Source organism: Thermobia domestica, chromosome 1, assembly GCF_964235325.1.
Source record: "Thermobia domestica chromosome 1, izTheDome1.hap1.1, whole genome shotgun sequence".
Taxonomy (NCBI): domain Eukaryota; kingdom Metazoa; phylum Arthropoda; class Insecta; order Zygentoma; family Lepismatidae; genus Thermobia; species Thermobia domestica.
In genome coordinates this window covers 254,977,808-255,001,818 of record NC_137454.1, presented here as the reverse complement: position 1 = coordinate 255,001,818, position 24,011 = coordinate 254,977,808, and the positions used below count along the sequence as shown (strand labels likewise).

The 24,011-nt window shown below is 36.7% G+C and overlaps 1 protein-coding gene across 1 annotated transcript in view; it reads right to left on the bottom strand.

Annotated features, from left to right (window-relative positions):
• LOC145660523 (caspase-1-like) overlaps nt 1-18,629 on the bottom strand; it is a 102,567-nt gene extending 83,938 nt beyond the window's left edge. Inside the window, exon 1 of the mRNA XM_081725703.1 lies at nt 18,104-18,629. Coding sequence (XP_081581829.1) covers nt 18,104-18,136 — 33 coding nt within the window. The 5' untranslated portion in view covers nt 18,137-18,629. The remainder of the gene's footprint in view (nt 1-18,103) is intronic.
• Nucleotides 18,630-24,011: the final 5,382 nt, after the last annotated feature.

Genomic DNA, 24,011 nt, shown 5'->3' with positions numbered 1-24,011 from the left:
TTTCTGAAAATGTAAAAAGAGTTCATTTCCAGGCTTGTACGTATTTGGAAACAAGCAGATAAACCAGATACAACAGACATGAATCCGACAAATTTTGGGTGGTATCGTGATGAGTTGAACAAAACATTGGAACCAGTTACTGTACCACCAGAAACAGTGATGGCACCGAAAGACATCTTGAAGATGGTGAGTTGCGGCTGTTCTTCTGAAAACATGTGTAAAGGACGTTGTGGCTGTGTGGCAAATCATAATAGCTGCACTGACTTCTGCAATTGTGAAGCCTCTAAACGATTCCAGAATATCTTCACATGTCAAAATACTAGGAATCTAGAAGACGAAAACATAGATACTTCTTCTGACGAAGACTGACAAGTGACTGATCTGTGATATTTATTATTTTGTTGCGGAGTAACATAGAAACATCGGCATTTTGTATTGTAAATGTACATATTTCGCATTAATGTGGCCAGCAACATAATTCTTGATTAAGAAAACGTCTAGGAAAAAAATACAAGAAAATCTTCAAACCTAAGCTTGTGTTGTTTGTTTTCTTTTGCACACAGAAAGGAATGGTTTTGTAAATAAATATAGAGAAGCCCAAACTGTGGAAAAAATGTTCTGGAGCACAAACAAGGTGAGTTGCGGTGACGGAGAAAGCATCAACACTCAATCCAAAATTTCAGTGTATCAGATATTGTTCTAAGTATGTTCCTAGCTCGAGGGTCACGAATCTGAATATTTCATATTGAATATATTGATTTCTATCAATTTCATAAGGTTTTTGAAGTAACTATTGAAATCTGCAACCCAAAAAACATATAATTCGATACCCATGTCGATACAATACTCCAAAAATATTCTTGTCAATTTTACGGCCGCTATATTGAATACCTCGATTTGTATCAATTTCATAACATTTTTGACATTATTATTGGAATCTGCAACCCAAAAAACATATAATTTGATACCCATCTTGATAAAATATACAAAAATATTCCTATCAATTTTACAGCCGCCATCTTGACCGCCATCTTGAATTACTCGAAACGCTCATAGTGTACATTTGTACACCCGGCGGATTCACATTCAGCACCCTCAAATTATGTAAAAGCCACCGAGAAACATTAGAGATACTGAAATTTTTAGTTTCGATGAATTTCCTCCAGACTAGTACGAACACGGCAAAGGCAGGGGTAGTGGAGGACATTTAAGGGAAAAAGTGACAACATTAGTTTCCAATCCGTCCTTGAGAGCCCGGTTCCAACCCGGAAATACGTGCGCCCGGTTCGGCCCTATAGCATTTGTGTCCGGGCCGAACAGGACACGCCCAGCCCGTGCAGGGCAGAGCCCTGCAAACCCAGGCCCGAAGACGGCCCGGCCCGAGCCGAATGGATCTGAATTCTGTGCCCGGCTCGACCCGGCCCGGCCCGAATCTCGAGCCGGGCCGCAACGGGCCGGGCACAAATCGGGCCGAAACGGGCCGAGCACAAATCGGGCCGAGCCGGGCCGGCCCGACTCGGTCCGAACACTGTGAAAGACGGATCGGAAACTGTTGGCAGCCTGTGTTAATCGTAATGTGTTTGGCATGGGCGGCGATTAGGGGGGGCAAAGGGGGGCAGTTGCCCCCGCACTTTTTTAAGTAACCAATTAATGTATATAGTTTCATTTGGAAATATAACGATTTTGTATGTGTTACTGATTAATAGGAAAAAATGCTGCCATATAATATTTGCTGTTGCGTGAATACGTATTGGTTGTCTTCCCGTGGAGTAAAGAAAGCTACAGTAATTGCGTTTTAATCGCCACAGAAAATAACCCCAAAAAATAACCTATTGGAGCACAATTTCAGCATACTTTCATTCTTCTTACAAGGGCTCGATATGTTAGTGAGCCGCTTTGAAGCTAATCGAAAGAACATTATGCAAAAAAGTAGGGCCTATTTCACAAGTTATTCTTTAATTGCACAAAAATTGACAGTTCCTAAAATGTCTTTTCTTCTTTCTAAAGTAAGGAATATCGATTAAAAAGAGCGTGATAAGAAACAACTTCTACCTTTTCCATTGTTTTGTAGTGTAATATACGAGTGAAGTGTTGTGTTTAAGGATGTACGAGTGTATATACAATAAAATTTAGTAAATTGAACATAATTCTAGGTTTTAAGTTTATTTTGTATAACTGAAGTGTGGATTGTAAGTATTGTTGTGTTTTGATCTGTTCCAAGAAAGTGAAATCTGCACCTAATGGCAACGAACATATTTCAAGAAGTTGCAAAAGCAAATATTTCTTTAAATGTCGTAGCATATGCTTGTAGTATTTACTGTCTTTCATTTTCTAAGAGTAATAACATACATTTAATATCATGTTTGGAATTAAATATTAAGTTTTTCATTAATCCTCAGTTTCAATATAACTTTTGCAAAACAAGCATCATTATTCATTACTATGATGTTAGAAACGTTAGAAATGTTAGAAACAACCAGGAAAACTAACATTTATATAAAATATTCAGATCATGTCTTGCCCCCTCACATTTAACGTCCTACCGCCGCCACTGGTGTTTGGGAAATTAACTCTTTATTCAAGACTGTAAAGTACTGTACTTCTACTACTCTTATTACTACTACTACTGCTACTGCTATTATTATTATTATTATTATTATTATTATTATTATTATTATTATTATTATTATTATTACTTCTACTACTACAACTGCTACGAGCGTCAGAGTTGACATGTCTGGTGGTACATACTTTACAATCTAAGTACAGAAAAAATCGAAGAAATACTAGTTTTTATGGCCTGTCTGCGTAGTCTGGCCAGTAGAATGCATTCACATCTGGTGCTAGAGGTCGTCGGATCGATCCCTCCTCGTGTTATGTGAGCTTTGTTGTGGACAAAAATCGTGAGCGTGGGAGTTTTTGGATTAGACCGTTTTCGTCCACTGTCTTCATTCCACCAATTCATCCATCATCATTCATACGTCTTGAGCCGTAATTGCCTAAAAAACATATGAGAAAGTCAAGTCCTTGACCTACTAATTAGAATTTGTTCCGCTACATTAGACCACGGAGGCCGAAACCATGAACTGGCGTGTTCATAAGATTAGCGCAATTTGTAGTAATGTTCAATTAGCACGGCAGATTCCAAATCATATTACATGTTCCTGTATTCTTTATAATTCGATGCTACAATAATAATAACAAAAAACAATGATCAAATAAATCACCCAGACCCCAGGATCGATGAAATGTTCCTGGAACGGTGCGTAACAAGTAAATAACAGAGCTATATGACGGAATGCGAGGCAGTAAATCAAAACAAAATCCACACATATCATTGTTGATCAAAAAATACCTCAAAAGTCCCCTGAATGAAAAATGTATAGATATCAGCTATCAAAAATGCCTCTTAACATCACATATAATAGAAGGGATAGTTGATATTAAGAAAATGAAAATATAAGGTTTCCTAAGAAACCAATAGTGCAAAATGAACATCGCTTTACTGTATGTCCTTGTACGCATCGAATAGCACGGAAACAGATTCAACAGTTTCAGGCTTTAGAGCATTTCTCCGTTCCTGAGTACTAAAATCTCTTTCAGTGGACGCACTAGAAGCAGGGATGACGAGATACTGACGCGTTAATTTACACAATTTTGGTAATGATTGTTCTTGTTGCTTCCACCACTGCAGTATATCTAGTTCTCTTACACATGATGACATGTTGAGGTAGATGTCTACTTCATCATCAAATTCACCAGAGACTGAATGTCTATCTTCCCAATCCATTAGTTTATTCTTCTTGGTAGGTGTTTCCAAGTTATGCCAACTAGCCTAAAGGAGACGATGGTGAGAAATACATGAAATAGTGGAGTAAATAAAGTGGAAGGAAACAGGAGAACGCCGCGAACCCCCCACACGGTGTTTGTCCACCACAAAGTTCACTTGGCGAGAGCTCGGATCAAACCAGGGACCCCATACACCAGAGGTGAACGCTCAACCGCTGAGCCACCGTTCCAGGAACACCTAATCGACCTTGGCGATTTGGTGATTTATTTGATCATTATATTTTGTTATATTTGTAGCATCATACTATAAACAATACATGAACATGTAACACCATTCGATATTTGCCTTGCTAATTGAACATTACTACAAATTGCACTGATCTTGTGAGCACGCCAGTTTATGGTTTTGCCCTCCGTGGTCCAATGGTAGCGCACCAAATTCTACTTACTAGGTCAAGTACTTGACTTTACCATACGTTCTTTAGGTAACTACGGCTCAGACTGAATGGATGATGATGGGATGAATTGGTGGAAAGAAAACAGTGGGAGGAAGCGGGACCACCCCAGAAACTCCCATGCACACGATGTTTGTCCACAACAAAGCTCACATAGCATGAGCAAGGATTGATCCGACGACCTCTAGCACCAGATGTGAGTGTTTTTTCTATTGAGCCACTATTCTCCCTCGTAGATCAAACATCGGTTCACATTCTACGCAGACCGGCCATAATAACTAGCATTTCTCAATTTTATTCTGTACTTAGAAGGTAAATTCGGTACCATCAGACATGTCAACTCTGACGCGAAGTCGTAGCACTTGTAGTAGTATTAGCAATGGTCGTAGTAGTAATAGTAGAAGTAGTAATAGTAGTAGTAGAAGTAGTAATAGTAATAGTATTACCAGTACATCACAGTCTTGAATAAAGAGTCAGTTTCCCAAACACGTTACGATTAACATAGGCTGACAGTAAGACCGTACAAACACGGCAAAAATAAAGGTAGTGGAGGACATTAAAAAAACAAGTAGGCTGACAACATTAGTTTCCGAACCGTCTTTCAGACTATCGGGCCGGCCCGGCTTGGCCCGGTTCGGCCCAATATGTGCTCGGCCCGATTCGGCCCGAAATGTGCCCGGCCCGGTTCGGCCCGAAATGTGCCTGGCCCGGTCCAGTTTGATATTACTTGAAACGGGTCGGGCCGGGCCGGGCACCGGGCCGAATCGGGCGCGCCCGGCCCGTGCAGGGCTCTGATTCATATCCACTGCAAACGCTGTTTTTGTTCCATTTTGACTTTTATTTTAGTACTCAGACGAGAATTGTGTTCTATGTCTTAATTTTCTGCACTCTTTCACATATGGAAACATTCGTTTACGTATCTAAATGTTTCATTACGTATGGAGAGCTAAATGACAAACAGACATGTGCTGATATTAATACAAAGTTTCGAAATATTGAATTAGTAAGTATTTCAATCAATGTTGCTTTTTATACAATTAATAACAAGTCTTATTATATTTAAAAGAAGAAAAACACATCTGCAAAATTTCTCCCGATTGCAAAGGTTGACTTCGAGGTTCGAACCTGGTTTACTTTTTCCCGAAGATACCCGAAGCTGGACTTAGAAAATTTTTTCCTTAAAATAGCAATAAAGAATGCCCTCGGCCTTTGAGACAACATGTACCTTTCGGGAGTCAACTTTCAAAAGTTTGGTGTGGGTTGTTTTGCCCCATAAAACTGTTTTTCTGCAGAAAATAAAAAAGCATTCCTTTATTTTTTTGCGTATTTGTCCATACAAAAAGTTTCGTTGGAATTCTTCGTGGCCTTTACACACATATGACATACTGTTACCAGCATTTTTTATATTTCGTGATCAAAGGTTTGGAGGGGTCCGAGCCCCCTAACCGTTTTTCTCAGGAAAATACGAAACCCGTTTGCCCTCAATTTAAACCTACAATATCTGTGCAATATTTCATTCAATTTGGTTCACTTCTTCGCGTCTTTCGGGCGTCAGTTTTTAAAATTTATGGTGGGTCTCTTGCCGCCTAAAACCGTTTTCCCGCAGATCATAAAAAACCCGTATTCCTTTATTTTTTGCGTATTGTCCATACAAAAGGTTGTGTTGCAATTCTTCATGTCCTTTACACACATCTGACATACTAGCACTTTTCATATTTCGTGATCAAAGGTTTGGAGGGGTCGGCGCCCCACGCTTCCGTTTTCCCCAGGAAAATACGAAACTCGTATTCCTTCATTTTATGTCTACAATATCTGTGCACAATTTAATTCACTTCGCCTCACTTGTTCTTGCCATTCGGGCATCAACTTTCAAAACTTTGGGTGGGTTCTTTTGCCCCCTACAACTGTTTCTCCGCAGAAAATAAAAAAACGTATTCCTTTATTTTTTGCGTATTGTCCATACAGAAAGTTTCTTTGGAATTCTTGGTGGGCTTCACACACACCTGACAATCTGTTACTAGCACTCTTGATATTTCGTGATCAAAGGTTCCGAAGAGTCAGGGCCCCAACTAACCGTTTTTTTTAGGTAAATACGAAACTCGTATTCCCTCGTTTTATGTCTACAATATTTGTGCAAAATTTCATTCACTTCCGTTTACTTTGTCTTACTTTTTGGCGTCAAATTTCAAAATTTTGGGATGGGGTCTTTTGCCCCATAAAACCGTTTTTCCGCAAAAATAAAAAACCCGTATTCCTTTGTTTTCAGTGCATTGTCCATACAAAAGTTTCGGTGCAATTCTTCATGTCCTATACACACATTTGACATACTGTTAGTAGCACTTTTGATTTTTCGTTATCAAACGTTTGGAGGGGTCGGCGCTCCACCCGACTGTTTTCTCTAGAAAAATGCGAAACCGGTAACCTCATTTTCTGTCTGCAATATCTGTGCAAATTTCATTTACTTCGGCTCATTTCTTCTTTTCTTTCGGGTGTCAACTTCAAAATTTTGGGTGAGAGATTTTGACCCCTAAAACAGTATTCCGTAGAAAATAAGAAACCAGTATTCATTTATTTTTTTTTTTGTTATTTTGCATACACAATGTTTCGTTGCAATTCTTCATGTTCTTTACACACATCTGACATACTGTTACTAGCGCTTTTGATATTTCGTGATCAAAGGTTTGGAGGGGTCGGTGCCTCAGCCAACCTTTTTCTTCAGCAAAATACGAAACTCATATCCTCATTTTACGTCTGTAATATCTGTGCAGAATTTCATTTACCTCGGCTAATGACTTTTTACCTTTCGGGCGTCAACTTTTAAAATTTTGGATGGGGTCTTTTGCCCCCTAAAACCGTTTCTCGCAGAACATTAGAAACTCATATTCCTTTATTTTTTGCGTATTGTCCATACAAAAAATTATGTTGCAATTCTTCGTGTCCTTTACACATATCTCATATGCTGTTACTAGTACTTTTGATATTTCGTGATCAAAATGTTTGAAGGAGTCCGTGCCTCACCCAACCCCTTTTTCCAGGAAAATACGAAACCCGTATTCCCTCGTTTTAAGCCTTCAATATCTGTGCAATATTTCACTCACTCCGGTTCACTTGTTCTGATCTTTCCAGCTTCAAATTTAAAATTTTGGGGTGGGTTGTTTTGCCCCATAAAACAGTCTTTCCGCAGAAAATAATAAACCCGTATTCCTTTATTTTTTGCGTATTGTCCATACAAAAAGATATGTTGCAATTCTTCATGTCCTTTACACACATCTCAGATACTGTTACTAGTACTTTTGATATTTGGTGATCAAAGGTTTGGAGGGGTTGGCGCACTACGGAACCGTTTTCCCCAGGACAATACGAAACCCGTATACTCATTTTACGTCTGCAGTATCTGTGCACAATTTAATTAACTTCGGCTCACTTCTTCTTGCCTTTCGGGCTTCAACTTTCAAAAGTTTGGGTGGGGCTATAGCCTTTAAAACCGTTTTCCCGCAGAACATAAAAAACCCGTATTCCTTTATTTTTTGCGTATTGTCGATACGAAATGTTTCTTTGGAATTCTTTATGTCCTTTACACACATCGGACATACTATTAATAGTACTTTCGATATTTCGTGATCAAAGGTTTGGAGGGGTCGGCATCCCACGCTTCCGTTTTCTCAAGGAAAATACGAAACCCATACTCCCCCATTTTATGCCTACAATACCTGTGCACAATTTCGTTCACTTCGGCTCAATTCTTCTTACCTTTCGGGCATCAATTTTCAAAATTTTGGGGTGGGTTCTTTTGCCCACAAAATAATTTTTCCGCATAAAATAAGAAACAAGTATTCATTTTCTTTTTGCGTATTCTCCATACACAATGTTTCGTTGCAATTCTTCATGTCCTTTACAGACATCTGACATACTGTTACTAGCGCTTATGAAATTTCGTGATCAAAGATTCGGAGGAGTCCGTGCCACACTTAACCGTTTTTTTTTTTTCTTTAGGTAAATACGAAACCCGTATACCCTCATTTTATGTCTACAATATCTGCGCAAAATTTTATTCACTTCGGTTCACTTTTTCTTCCCTTTCGGTGCCAAATTTCAAAATTTTGGGGTGGGGCCTTTTGCCCCATAAAACCATTTTTCCGCAAAAATGAAAAACCCGTATTTTTTGTTTTCAGCACATTTCCCACACAAAAAGTTTCGTTGAAAGTCTTCATTTCCTTTACACACATCTCACATACTATTAATATTATTTTTGATTTTTTGTTATCAAACGTTTGGGAGGGTCGGCGCCCCACCTAACTGTTTTCTCTAAGAAAATATAAAACCCTTATTCTCATTTTACGTCTGCAGTACTTGTGCAAATTTCATTCACTTCGGTTCATTTCTTCTTGTCTTTCGGGTGTCAACTTTCAAAATTTTGGGTAGGAGCCTTTGACCCCTAAAACAGTTTTTCCGCAGGAAATAAGAAACTCGTATTGATTTATTTTATGGTTATTTTCCATACAAAATGTTTCGTTGCAATTCTTCATTTCCTTTACACACACCTCACTGTTACTAGTACTTTTGATATTTCGTGATCAAAACTTTGGAAGGGTTCGTGCCCTTTCCAACAGTTTTTTCCAGGAAAATACGAAACCCGTATTCACTCATTTTACGTTTACAATATATGTGCACAAGTTCATTCATTTCGATTCACTTGTCCTTGCTTTTCGTTCGTCAACTTTCAAAATTTTGGGTGGGTGCTTTTCCCCGTAAAACCATTTTTACGCAGAAAATAAAAAAAACAGTATTCGTATGTTTTTCGCATATTATCCATACATTAAGTTTCGTTGCAATTCTTCATGTTCTTTAGACACATCTCACATACTGTTACTAGCACTTTTGATATTTCGTGTTCAAATGTTTGGAGGGGTCCGTGCCTCACCGAACCTTTTTTTGCAGGAAAATACGAAACCCGTATTTCCTCATTTTAAACCTACGACATCTTTGCAATATTTCACTCACTTCGGTTCACTTCTTCTTATCTTTCTCGCGTCAACTTTAAAATTTTGGGGTGGGTTCCGCAGAAAATAAAAAAAACGTATTCCTTTATTTTCTGCGTATTGTCCATACAAAAAGTTTCGTTGTAATTCTTCATGTCCATTACACCCATCTGACATTTGTTACTAGTACTTTTGATATTTCATGATCAAATGTTTGGAGGAGTCCGCGCCCTACCCAGCCGTTTTTTAAAGGAAAATAAGAAACCCGTATTCCCTCATTTTATGTTTATAATATCTGTGCAGAATTTCATTCAGTTCGGTTCACTTCTTCTTACCTTTCGGACGTCAAATTTCAAAACTTTTCGTGGGGGCTTTTGCCCCCTAAAACTGTTTTCCGCAGAACATTAAAACCTCGTATTCCTTTATTTTTTACGTGTTGTCCATAGAAAAAGTTTCGTTACAATTCTTCATGTCCTTTACATACATCTGACATACTGTTACAAGCATTTTTGATATCTCGTGATCAAGGGTTTGGAGGGGTCCGTGCCCCACCCTACCGTTTTTTCTTCCAGGAAAATATGAAGCCTGTATTTTCACATTTTACGTCTGCAATATCTGTGCACAATTTTATTCACTTGGGTTCAGTTATTCTTGCCTTTCGTGTGTCAGTTTTCAAAATTTTGGGTGAGTCTTTTATATTAAACCTTTACTTTATGTAACTTTTTTAAAATTCTTTTTTTGGGGGGGAGAAGGAAAGAAATGTTTTTACTGATATGTGTCTTTTGCCATTCATCTTTTTTGAACAACTTAAGTAAGATCATTTTGTAACTTTTGATGTCATCCAACTCCGTCACGATAATAAAATTGTCATTCTTAACAATTTGTTTTATTTCCTTATTTTTCAGTTTGCCACACTGATATATTTTTAACAAAATTGAGGTTTGGCCCAACGCCTTTCGAATTCGGAACCAACCCAACCGCCGAGCTTTTTGGGTTGCCTGCTATTGCAGGAAAACGAGAATTGCAGGTGGTAATGCACTTTTGGAGTCGTGTATACATTTAAAGCAAAATATTACACCACCGAACCTGAAGAGAAGTAAAAGAAAATCTATCATTAACAAATTCAATCCATGTAATTGCTAATATTATTCGTTTGTGAACGGATAGCCCTGTTCCTAGTTGGTAATTTTAAATTCGTTCCCCTTAAAAGAACGTAAAATTTCCCAACTTGGCTCCTCCATTTTCTTCTCATCTAACTTCCTGATATCCCACTAGGTCCATTATTTTTAAACTAATTCCTTACAAATTTTAACGCCGCTGCCCTATAGAGACTTCTTATATTCCATGTTCCAAATTTCATACCGATTTTACTTTGCTGAGTTCGTGACAAGTTATCAGTTCTAATCCGAGGATTCTGCGAATATACAGTATCTGAACAATACTTTTTTTTTTTAATTACAGGATGAGGTTGTTAACCTCACACCAAATCCCAAAGTTGGAGAACCACCCCTTGTCGTCTCTCCGTGACTGCTTATTCAGTATATTCGCAGTTAACCTCCTTATGTAGAGGCCTTCTCGATTTGCAACCTGAAAACGCGCCATGGCGGGTGATAGGAAGACCTCATTTCACGGAAATTAATAGCTATATTTTAGAAATACAATAGGTACTGATTATCCGAACACTGCTTTAAAACACAAAGGAACAAACAATGTGCTCGGATATATGGATGGATATTAAGACTGTGCAAGCTTAGATGCCGTAAAAATCGTAAATTAGAGACTAGTGTCAATGTAGTATTTCATGAATGCATCGCACGTTTGACTATCCGAACTATTCTTGATGTATCACATTGTTTCGCTTTATAACTTCATAACTTTATATTTTTGTAAGCGATCATACTCTTTATCTGTTCTCTGCCAGTAGCAACTGTATGAATTTATAATACAAAACTGAAATATCGAAGAATATTAAAAAAAAAAAAAAAAGTGATATTTCGCAGAGCATCTTATGTAAAGGGCGCCTTGTATCTTTCACAGGTTCTTTATTAACAGTCACTATTTGAATTTATTATACAAAGCTGTTATACAGGATAGGCTAACTAAAACCAATTATCTATAATGTGATGTTTCGTAGGGCGCCTTATGTAAAGGGAGCACTGTATCTTTCACGGGTTCTTTACCAATAGTATCTGTATGTGTGTACTGTACAGGACTGTAGTATACAGAAGAATGAATAAAATCGTCCATCTTTGATGTGGTCTCGCAAGGGCGTCTAATGTAAAGGGCACACTGCGCCTTTCACGGGTTCTTTGCCAATAAAACTGTAAGAATTTATTACTAAAAACTTTACCTTTATTTATACTGTGATGTTTCCCGGTGTGCCAGTCCGGGCCTGCATTTATCATATGATTAAGTAGGAGACATGGAGTGGGTCGTTGGTCAACATTACAAGCCCCACTGTGACCCAGCACCCACCATGGCTCATAGACTCATTCTGACACCCACACACCATAGTCCATTTCGACCCACCATTCATCATTATTAGGGTTGCCAGACGTCCCGGTTTTCTGGGACAGTCCCGGTTTTCAGTGAAATTATCAACTGTCCCGAAAATGGCTTTCGGGACGTCTGTTTGTCCCGGTTTTCGTTCTTTAGACTGAAAAAATCAACTTACAAGAACTAGTATGTCTCACTAAAAACGGCGAGTTTATGTAGCCAAATAATCTCAAACAAACAACAAGGAGTTTGAAAATCACATAAATTCTTTTGTCCTATGGGGTTGTTTCGTTTTCAGAGGGAAGAAAAGGAGAATTTTAAAAAGTATTCAAGAGGAGCATATTTTATGACAATAATTTCTCGAATATCACTTTAAATAGAAATGAACGTCTTTTTGTCGGTGACGGGCTTTAACTACTAGTTATTTTATACTTCAAATGTTTTTTTTTTTTCCCTAAATGCTAAATTTATAGCATTATGGTAGTTTCTGATTCAGGTGATGACGCAACAATGAAAACAATATCTCTTCAATCATAAAAGATAGGGTGTGTTGTAATTGGCGCAATATTTAGGACCCGTTAAATACAACAATTCGGAATAAGGGATGCCTATATTACCTTTTCACATTCGTTATACAGTACATTTCTTGTGTCTTCATTTATGTTAACTGCGTATAGAATAAACTGGAAAATTGTGAGTAGTAATCTGGAAAAGAAGGGCACTTAATTGATTCTGACTAAATGAGTAGGACCTTATATATAGCTTGAGATTGGTGTCCCGGTTTTTCGTTTACAAAATCTGGCAACCCTGATCATGATTCTCTGTTTCGTTTGTTACTGATAAAGCTAGAAAATACAAACACAAATGCTCGATCGGTAAGTTGTTACGTGTATAATTTTAAAACAAAGGATTGCTTAACTTGTTAGATCATGAACTTTTTATTCATTCGTGTTTAGTATTTTCGATTCCTTTCTAAGCAGAGCCGAAACTAAGTTGAGAACAAGACTGATGCCGAGTTAGATCGTCAATAGAATGAGTAATGAATTGCAAGGTAGAGCATTAAGAAAAGTCATGTAACACAATTTGTGAAGGATTTCGATATTTGACACTAAAGAAGTCAGAAATCCTTGTACTAAGGAATATTAATTGACGTCAGCGGTGATTATTTTCATAATGATGCTGTAGTTACATAGTTTTTGTATACGTGGTATTTTAAATCGTAATTCCGAATCAACATAGATTGGATAAAAGCAGTGGTATTTTATTGCAACGAACATTCATTTTTATATATCACGTATGAATACAAGAAAATAATGAATACGTCACATCCTTCTCGTCTTGTATTTAATGTGTACGTGGTCCCGAGTTCGATTCTCAGTGGGAGAGCAAAAAAAAATTAATTTCACAATCAGTTACTTTCTTTATTAATCCGTCTCCTTTAGTCTAAAGTGCGTAACCGTGGGGCGTTATACTAATATATAACTCGCTTCCACATACAGTGCCGCTTACATCAAAAGCAACAACCAAATACAATCACTTTCTGAGCTTTTACTATTCCCCTTTCCTGACTTTAAATCACTCTTCCTCATAAACTTAAATAAATTCTCCAATTGACCCGGTATATTTCCTAAAATTGGTCCGGCGATACAGCAGTTTACCCGACAATATATTTTATAATGTAAAAAAAAAAAAAAAAAAAAGACTAACAAATTACCAAATAGAAGGATCCTGTATAAACTGATCGTGATAGTATCAGACAACTCTGTAATAAATTGACTTTTAACAAAATATGAAACATGAAGTGATTATATGTACTGATACTAATTCTAAAGACTTCTCACTAAGATCCCCCATTCATTTGTCTTATTTTCTATAACTAATTAAGTCAGTATCAAAAACAATTTGATTGCTTTCAAAAATAGGCAATTTAATACTAACAAAATACTATTGAATGGTTTATTTGTTCTAAAGATGTTTTTATATACGGTAGGACAAACAACTAAGTATCTGACTATATTAAATTCATCAAACGAGAATTCAAATTTTAAAGAAGTGGGTCTTCCTTTTCCTATTAGTTTTTACTGCTACTAACTTCAGTAGAAGAATACTACTAAGATGAAATATTTTTATTTGGTTGTTTGTTGTTCAGCGTTCCTTTTCAGTATCGAGCGAGACAATACAAGACGTGGACCTACATTTTAAAGTGGAATTCGAACCACCATAACACGTTCAATGTTTTCCCACTCGGGACCCTGTGTATCAAAGGGATACGCGCTAGCCACTAGACCAGTGGGCAGGGTTTGAAATCTTTTCTTGGAATTATTATATTTAAAAGAAACGTTTGTCGCTTCCTAGTGCCTCTCTCGTTCTATGAGAAAAAAAATATTGTAACCAGAGATATAGTACGGTAAGTATTTATCACTTTCCGTTGCATTAAACTTAGGATGGAAACTACCATTGTGTCACAGAATCCATATCAAAAACTGCTTCCGGCTATCGTTTTTTCTTTACTTTGAAACCGGAAATGGTAGTTTCTCACTATTTCCGGTTTACATAGAGGGATAGCGATCGAGATGACAATCTTCGAATCCTGGATTTATATATATATATAAACATATCTTGTTATCTCTTATTATTTTTGCTCTATGGTGATCAATACTGAAATCGGGAGTTGCGATCAGGGGAGGGTCCAGGGGGGACTTCTGGGAGGGGGCGGTGGGTTGTAATACTGCTACTTAGAGCTACTTTTAAGAGCTTCAAACTCTGGAATGGGCTTTATTTATATATAAAATAAGAAAGTGTCCTCTTCTGGGGGGGAGGGCGATCGTCCCGATCGCACCCCCCTGGATCCGCCCCTGGTTGTGATATATTTTTCCTACTTCCTGTTTTTGTAGAGAAACAAGTGCGTTTCGTTTCACAGGGTAAAACTACGGTAGACTTCCAATATATGCGAATTGAATACTCAAACTTCAGTACAACAAGTAGCACAACTAAAACTGGTTGGAATAGATTAATAAGATCAAAGATAGAATCTGTTCCTCAAATGCTGAATCCGTATCAAGAAGCCATTATTAGCTATCACTTTTCGTTTTTGTTCTATGGCGATAAAGATTGTAAGCAGGAATAGTTAATTTGAACCACTTCTGGCTTGAATAGAGGGTTAAGGGAGGAGATGGAATCTATTCTTAGGACGCTAAATCGATTTCAGAAAAAACTCTTTTCGATATCTTTTATAGTTTTTGCTTTATGAATATAACTATTGGAACCGAAAGTAGTAGTAAATTTGAAGCATTTCCGGTTTTAAAAGAGTGATGACAATATGTTCTCTTAAAACCCTGAATTGATTCCAGAAAATTACTTGTCGCTATCTATTACAATTTTTTGTTTTATCGCGACAAATGTTAAAACCGAAAATGGTTAATTCGAACACTTTCGGTTCAAATAAAGTGTTAACGAAGAAGGTGGAATCTATTCTTTAGGATGCTGGATTGATTTTTAAAAAAATGCAGCTCGATATCTCTCACCGATTTTGCTCTATGAAAGTTAGTATTACCTATAAAATCAAGAATAGTAGGGCCTAATCAACTTCAACCATTTTTGCCCTTGTGGAGTGTTGCGGATTGTAATGGTATTTCCTCTTGAGACCCTGAATCAATTGTAGGTGAACCACTTGTCGCTATCTATTACCAATTTCGTACTGTGGCGATAAATGCTGAAACTTGTAATCGTTAATTTGAACCAGTTCTGGTGGGAATAGAGATCAATGGAGAAGGTAGAGCCTATATTCTTAGAACGCTTAGTCGATCGCGAAAGACCAAATCACGATTTCTGCAAGTTTTTGCTTTATATAAATCAGTATTGAAACCAATATACTAGTAAAGTCAGCCACTTTCGGTTTCGATAGTATTGTGGGTTGAGATGATATATAGCTTATATACTCTTGAGACGCTGTATCGATTAGATTAAAAAAAAAACACTTGTGGCTATCTATTACTATTTTTGTTCTATATCGATCAATGTTGAAACCGAAAATGGTTATTTTAAACAACTTCCGATCTGAATAGAGGATTAATGGAAAAGATAGACCTATTTCTTGGTAGCTGAATCGATTACAAAAATCTACATCTCGATATCTCGTAATTCAGTATTGAAACCGGAAATAATAGTAAATATAAACAATTTCTGGTTTTGATAGAATGTTGTGGATAGTTATATGTTGTCTTCAGACGCTAAATTGTTTGCAATAAATCGCTTTTCACTATCAATTACTCTTTTCGTTCTATAGAGATAAAAATTGAAACCAAAAAAGGGTATTTGAACCACTTACGGTTTGAATGGAGGGTTAATGGAGAAGATCGAACCTCCATTTTAGGGGCTCTAAATCGACCGCAAGAAACGACTTCTCAATATCTGTTACTGTTTTTCCTCTGACACCTGTCGACAGACAGACGGACAAAGCCATTCTAAAGACTTTCGACACTTATGCATAGCTTAAGCTTCAATTGTAGTAAGGGCGAACATTGAATATATTTTGGGACATTGAATTGGTTCTGGAAAACCGCGTCTTTCTATATATATTACCGTTCGTGTTCTGTGGTGATCAACAATGTAGCAGAAAGCGATAGAACTCTATCATTTCTGGATTAAATAAGAGTCAAATGGATTAGATGAATCTATTCGTGTTGCAAAACTATGTATGCTTCTCGCTATTTCTTACCGCTCTTGCTCTGATGCCAGCCGACATACGAACGGATGGATAGACAGACAGATGAACATAGCCGTTCTATAAGACTTCCTATACGTATGTATAGTATATTATAGTTTGGAAGTACTAACAAATGAAATGAATTCAGTTTGTTTTACGAAAATTATCCGTTTTCCGTTTCTCGAAAAAAAAATTCTTTTCTCGTATTTTGAAAATTTTTTCCTTTTTCGCTTTTCGAAATGTTTCGTTAGTTTTTCCGGAAAAAGTTTCGTTTTTCATTTTTTCGAAAAAAATTTCATTTTTCGTTTTTTCGAAATTTTTTCGCTTTCCGTTTTTCGAAAAATCTTTGGTTATAGAAAATTTTTGGTTTTTCGTTTTGTTTTCGAAAAAATTTTCGTTTTTAGGTTTTCGAAAAATTTTCCGTTTTTTTTTCAAAAAAATGTGGCCATCCCTACTATAAGGAGTAGTATACTCTTGAGGCAAGTTCTTTTTTTTTTTTTTTTTTTTTTTTTTGATACATGATTTCTGCAATTTTCTTATTTTATACAGATAGTATTTCGTAATTCTAACATATTGCATAAGCCATTTTAATGTAGAAAAATCTACAAGGGGTAGTTTACTTTTGGGGTTGCGCTTCTTTTCAGTAAAGTTTTCTGAAAATGCCTTATAATTTTTGTTTGCATTTCACAGGAAAATGTTTCATGGTAATAGTATACATGAGAACCCTTTGATCTGCGTTTCTTCTGTGTTCTATTACTACTTCTACATGAAATACATTAAATTTTCTACGTAGTGCAATAGTAAGAAGTATCCATGTGCACAAGACATGCGCTATGCGTTAAATTCCTCCCCCCTACACACACACATAGTCATAGATAAAGTACAAGGGCACTATACATGCAGATATAAAGTACAGGTACGTTCTTTTTTATTTTCGTATCAGTCGATAAGTAAATAAAAGTCGCTTTGTTACCCCCTTTATAAGTTCGTACATACTCAATGAATAATCCCTAAAAGTATGAGCGTCCTGCTCCTTCGGGAACTGATGCAGCTTCATGTATACTATATCCAGTTGGCGTTGCTATCTCTCAAATATTTGTAAAGAAAAAATAGACTTTGACCTAATATTTGAAACAGAGTAGTAAGGTAGAGTTGATCTTTACGTGATTTATCAATGCTTATTATTTGAAGATGGAAACAATATTGTCGGATATTTAATATGTAAAAAAAAAAAAAAAAAAAAAAAAATCAAGAAAATTCAAAATCCAACGATATTATTGAACTTTTAATAGCAACGAATACGATAAGTTTGAAAAAATCTCATGAATCTTGTGGTCTGTAATCCGTAGTGCTCGGCTGCATTCTAAAAATTCTATTGGGTTTTCGATCTTCCGAAGTACAATTTCCTCTAGAAGGGAGCGACGCCCCCTTGATTTTCCCAATTGGCGCCCTTGGCTTAGTGTATCAACCCAACTACGTAAAGGTATGTGGGCTAGAACTTCTTCAAGCAGAGCGTTGAAACATGACAAACTCTTGAACATTTATTAAGATCAAATCCACATACCTTTCACATTGTAGGCTCTTTTTCTATCGGCAAAACAATGAAAACGTGCGCATGTTTGTAGTGGAAATCCATTAAGTAATAATAATTTTAAAAAAAGTCTACATTATTAACTTACCTGACAGCTTGAATCACTCTTGTTTTCACACATTTTCCTCTTTACTCCTGCTGCTTTACAGACACAACACTTACTGATAGAAGAGCTTCATTTGTTTGCCGCGTAACGATAATGTTATCTTTTTTTTTTCGTTTTCTTTTCGTTTTAATATCATTTCTCCCACTACAACAATACATTTATATGTTATCACTTAAACATATTAATAGCGAAACTATACTGTTTGCACAAAAAAAAAAAAAAAAAAAAAAAAGTATACGTATACGTGCTTAGCAGCTTTTTCCTGTTTCCTTCCTGTGTTTTATAACAAATGACATCTACTTATCCAATTGTGCAACTTATCATCGAAGGTCAGACAACTCGCGTAAAGGCTTGTTGATACATGTGCTACTAACTATCACTGATGACATTCGGAAGAATCACAGTAGTTCGCAAGTAACTACACATTGCCCTGGCTGAAGTCCAAGGTCAGTTACGATTTTATTTTACTGTGTTTAGCTACCTGCCGGCAATCGAACCCAAAGGCGCGTTACACTAATCGCGTAGCTACAGGGGAGCTCAAGGTAATTTGGAAAGAGTTAGAAAAATAAAGGATTCAACCTTCCTCACCTTTTGGTACTGAAGCAGTGACAACAGAAGGGAAATATGGGGGTGAGCGTACTTTGCTGTCTAGCCTGTTCGACTGTTAAAATGTAGGTCAAGTAATCAGTAGCGTGAGAGTTCAATGACACATTGAAACGCTGTCTACCCTTTCAAATTAAAAGTACATAGTTTTAGAATTACCTTTTATAAGTAAGAATCAATACACTTTTCATGTTGTAGAAAAATATACTCGTAATGGTAATAGGGTTGGCGATGGCATTGATAATGGAGTAGTGGTAGGATTAAATTTGTAAATCATTTTACTTTTCGAAACTGGGGAAGAAAAATTTTGTTTCCGTCAAACAAGCTACAGAGATACATCCAAAAAAAACATGTCTCGAGTATCAACGTGACTGAAAGAAATTGGTGAAGCCAAGAGCGCTGATCCTGGGGGGCCGAGGGCCCCCTCCCCAAAAGCTCATGTGGGCCCCCTATTATATTTATGAATATACAATATTTGGCATAATTTGAGTTCAATTTGTCTTAAAATCTTCTATATACCTTCTGCATCTGAATGGGACCCCCAAAATTTACAGAGAATTCGGCACCCTTGGGTGAAGCTCCCACTTGAAAGTGACGCGCGCGCGCTTGTGGTTATGTGCGCTTCTCACTAGCTGAAACAACCTGGCAAAGAGACATTTGGAAAAATATTTCAGTAGCAATGATACTATACTTAGGGGAATGGTACTATCTTAAATCCAGCATACTTTTCGCTCTTCCTTTTACATGTTAAATCATATTTCAAGGAAAATTATTAGGAAATAGAAATGGATACCCAGGGGGGGGGGCGAAGAAAATTTTCTAGAGGGGGCCCATCTATATGGTTGCTATATTACGTCTGGTATTTCTGGTATTTAATATACGTTGTTTGCTATATTATGTATACATTTTCGTGAGCCAGGGGGGGGGGAGGCCTTCGGGAGCCTATGTTGATATCGGTAATTCACATACATTTTCCACAATCTAAGTTCGGCTTCTGTTTAATCGCAATACCAGAGTGTGTTAACAGTGTGAAAGACAAAAGCGAGCACGGAAAGTTGAGTAGTCTGCTGTTTTTTTGCTTTTAAAATCGTTAGCTAAATTTGTTTCTACTTGTGTGTGTGTATGTAAAAAATTGTGTATTATATGTAAACCAAATGATTAGATATAGATTTATTGCAGTTGCTATTAAATGTCATATCTAAGCTGTGTTATAGAAATTAGTATCAAGTTCTAAAAATGACCAATTTTTGAGTTTACTTTGTGAATTAGAGATCATGCAAATTCACTCGGTACGAATCGCATGTTCGCATTTACTTTACAGAAGCGAATCAAGTAGGAAGATTATACAGGGTGGAAGGTAACTCCACCGAGAAACTTTCGGAGGTGATTCCTTATATAAAATGAAAAAAAAATGTTCTAATAAACACGGATCGAAAAACGTCTCTTTTCAGAGTTATGAACCGCCGAAAATTCGAAAAATCACTTTTCAAAATGCCTTAGAAAAATTTGGACCTATTCCAAGCGGTATAAGGAATTACACAGGAACTAGTATGCGCTTTATTTAAATATCCATGTTTTACCATCCTCCGTTACAGGGGAAACAAACAGTACAAAGGAAGTTGAGGTATAGGAATACTCTTTTAAGTACAAATGGTGCATTCGCTTCGCCGGTATCTGTGAATTCTGAAACATGGACTTCTGAAATATGGATGCGCAACTTAACGCTAAAATACTGCAAGTAATATAAAACTATCCTTTCTAATGTATAAAATGATAGCTTCTCCCGTACAAAAAAAAAAAAAAAAAAAAAAAAAAAAAAAAAAATCGCCCTTCAGTTTTTCCCACAAGAAATTAAAGCTGGCACCATCACTGTACTGAAGGCCTCGGTTAGATCCTCGGTAAAATTATAAAAATTACATGGTTGCATCCTATACTATATTCTTGATGGTTTCTATTCCCTACAACCTCACTGTTTAACCCTTTCAGGACTATAAAAATTGTAAGTAACGATATATATATATATATATATATATATATATATATATATATATATATATATATATATTAGGGATGGCTAAAATTTTCCAGAAGCCGGTTACTTACACTTTCCGGATTTCGGAAAAATTCAGAAATTCAGAAAAAATTGAAATTTGGAAAAAATCCGGAATTTAGAAAATTCCGTAATCCAGATTCGAATTCCAGAATTTTTCCGATTTTAGTTTCCGGATTCCGGAAAATAAAAATTACGGAATTGGCCATCCCTAATCTCTAACGTTTTTGAGGTGATTCCTGACACCAAGGTAAGACAAAACGTATAGACCAACCTGGGTGCACAAATGCTTCCTTTCAGAGTTATAGGCTTCCAAAAACATGGAAAAATGAACTTGAAAGGTCCATAGCTCCAAAACAATGGGACCTACCGTAGTCGGGTCAAGACTTTACTTAGGAACTAGTACGTGCCCTGTCCAAATATTCATGTTTCAGAATCCTGTGGTGCTTTCGTAACAGTTTTTATAGAGGTAGTTGACGAGTACTTCAAATTACATGCCCGTAGCCAAACTCCCTGTAGAAAAATTGTTTTGTGAGTACCTTAAGATTCCCAAACATGTACTTTTGGATCGCACATATATCAGTTCTTAAGTGAAGTCTTTAGCTGACTACGAAGGTTCCATAGTTTTGGAGCTATGGACCTTTAAATTGAAACTTTAGATAATCTATTACAATTCTAAAACATTTTAAAGGAATAGGACAAATATATCCCTTGGTCTTTAAAAAGTTAAAAACGAGAGTCAATATTGAATAATAATATTGTAACGAATATTACAATATATTTAATGTTTGTTTACAGCCTAAGGCGTGCAAAATAAATCACATGCATGTAACTACTATAGAATTTTCAACGATAATAAAATCGTATTGATAAGTGGCGTAATATCAGAATTTTTAATATGCTTTATCAATGCATGTGGGGTAAGTGGGTAAGTCTTATTCGTGGACGAAAGTAAAGTTGAGGTGTTTGGTTTAGACGTTTTCCCACCAGTCTGTCGACTTACCTATATGTTCTCGTGCGAAATTAAATCTTTTCTTCTATTGACTTTACTTACGTATGGTCTTTTACTTGGTACCCTACCATGAAACACGGAATATTTCAACACTCTGCGGACTGTTTCCACGATAACGTTCTTGCCTAACTCGGGGTTGGGGATGCCGCAATACTCAATGCATTTAGCCTGGGGTTGTTCTTAATTTTGCGAAGAATAGCACTTTCGTCACTATCTGACAGTTTCCTGGACTGTCCAATTTGTGGTATGGATTCTATTCTATTTTCATTTTTATACATCCTGACAATGTCTCCAACGGTACTCTTGGAGATGTGTAATATTTCAACTATTTTAGCGTATTTACGCCCTTTCGTATGGTGATAGATCACCAATTGCCACTGCTCGAGACTTGTATTTTTACCTTTTCTACCCATATTCGCCACAGTCCATGTAACCTGTTTGATTCACAACATTCAGTGATGCTTATGCACCTGTGCCATGACCTCTCTTGTGCTGTCATCTGCAGTACAGGTCTTGTCACCATACCATGCCCTCTACATAGTACAGAAACGAGTAAACACAGTTGGTGTTATCGAAACCGAATATTAATGGGAGGCATTTAAGGTCCATTATCTGTTTCACGTCCTGTTACCAAGCATTGATTAACATTTTGTGTCACATTTTTTTTTCTTTCAGAGTTCAATATGTATCCACGTATCATTTGCCTTACAAATTACGTTTACTTGACCGTTTATTATCCAAATCCAATTCGTTTTTGGCAATTCCTAATAAAAACCGAATATTTATGTGAGCGACAATATCTCCTGCCTGACGTAGTCTACATAATACAGTTGTTAAAGCATACTTACAGGACTGTATAAGACTGTATAAGTATACAGCATATACGTGGGACGTAAAGCTCAGAGATTTCATTTCATTTTGTATATACTCTAGATAGAGTAGCGATTATATATTTGCTCTTTGGAAAACAAACTCGATACTGTAATGCTGACAGCCATTCCAGGGGAAGTTCGGATTCGCGAAGTAAATCCTGCAAGAATTTACTTATTACATTCTTCGATCAAACTCAGGTGTCATTTGATTAAATATATAAAAGAGAACAACGTCTGCAGACTTGCAGTTCTAAGATTTAAAAATCTAGAAAACTAGGTAAACAAATAAATAAACAAATGAAATGTAGAGCTGTAGAAACAAGATATAGAACTTGTTTAAAGAATTTCATCGTAATGTAAGTAGGAATATACTGTAGGTTCACTTGCTAAAATAGAGCTCATGTGGTTCGGATTCCACGTTAATCAGTAGGTCCACGTCTCATATAGCCTCGGTGCTGAACGGGACGTTAAACTCAAAATCAACTCAACTCACTTGCTAAAATAGTAGTGATCTTGTATGCTGTATGATAATCCGTTAATTATAAAATGATTTGGAACAAAAATTTTCGCACTGAACTCGGGTCGCATTATACAAGAGATTTGTGGTGGAGAAATGTTTCCACAAAACAGGAAAAGTTGTACTTACTTTTCCTCTGTCAACTCATCACATAGTGGTTACATCATGCAGTGCCTCATCGACAAGCAACAAACTGCATCTATAATATTACGACAAAGTGAGAAACAGAGCCACATTGCGAATAGTTCTACTGGGCTCCTATCATAAAGAAAATCATATGCAAATGACGGCTGATATGAATGAAGATTCATCGACTTTGATTCAACTTTTAAGAACCCAGTCAAGAATATACAGCTGAAAAATGAACGATAACTGTCTGTAGTTTTGAGTTATGCTTTGACAACATAAACTCTTCATTGGAAAATTTGTTATTGTAGACTTTCGTACAGGTTACTCGTTTGACTTGCAGTGGCAGTTCTTGAGATAAAACACATCGAAAAAAAAAAAATATCGCTACAAGATAAACGAAGAAAACTTTCCTAATCTACTAATCCTTGTAAACTAATTCTTCCTTAGCTTGTAGAGATAAATTTGAAAGTCTTACCTGGGTGATTTTCTCCAAGAACCTCCAATATGACATACATATTATGATGTTGCGTGCAATGAGCAAGTGTGTAAGCGGGTAAAATCAATAGAAGCGCCTGCTTCTGAGCGAGGTTTTTAACGCACGAATTCTTTATGACCTTCGTTACCTTACATCAGTGATTCTCAACCTAATTCCTATTACGGCCCCCATTTTATCACATCCTCTTGCCAGCGAACCCCTTGTAATTTCT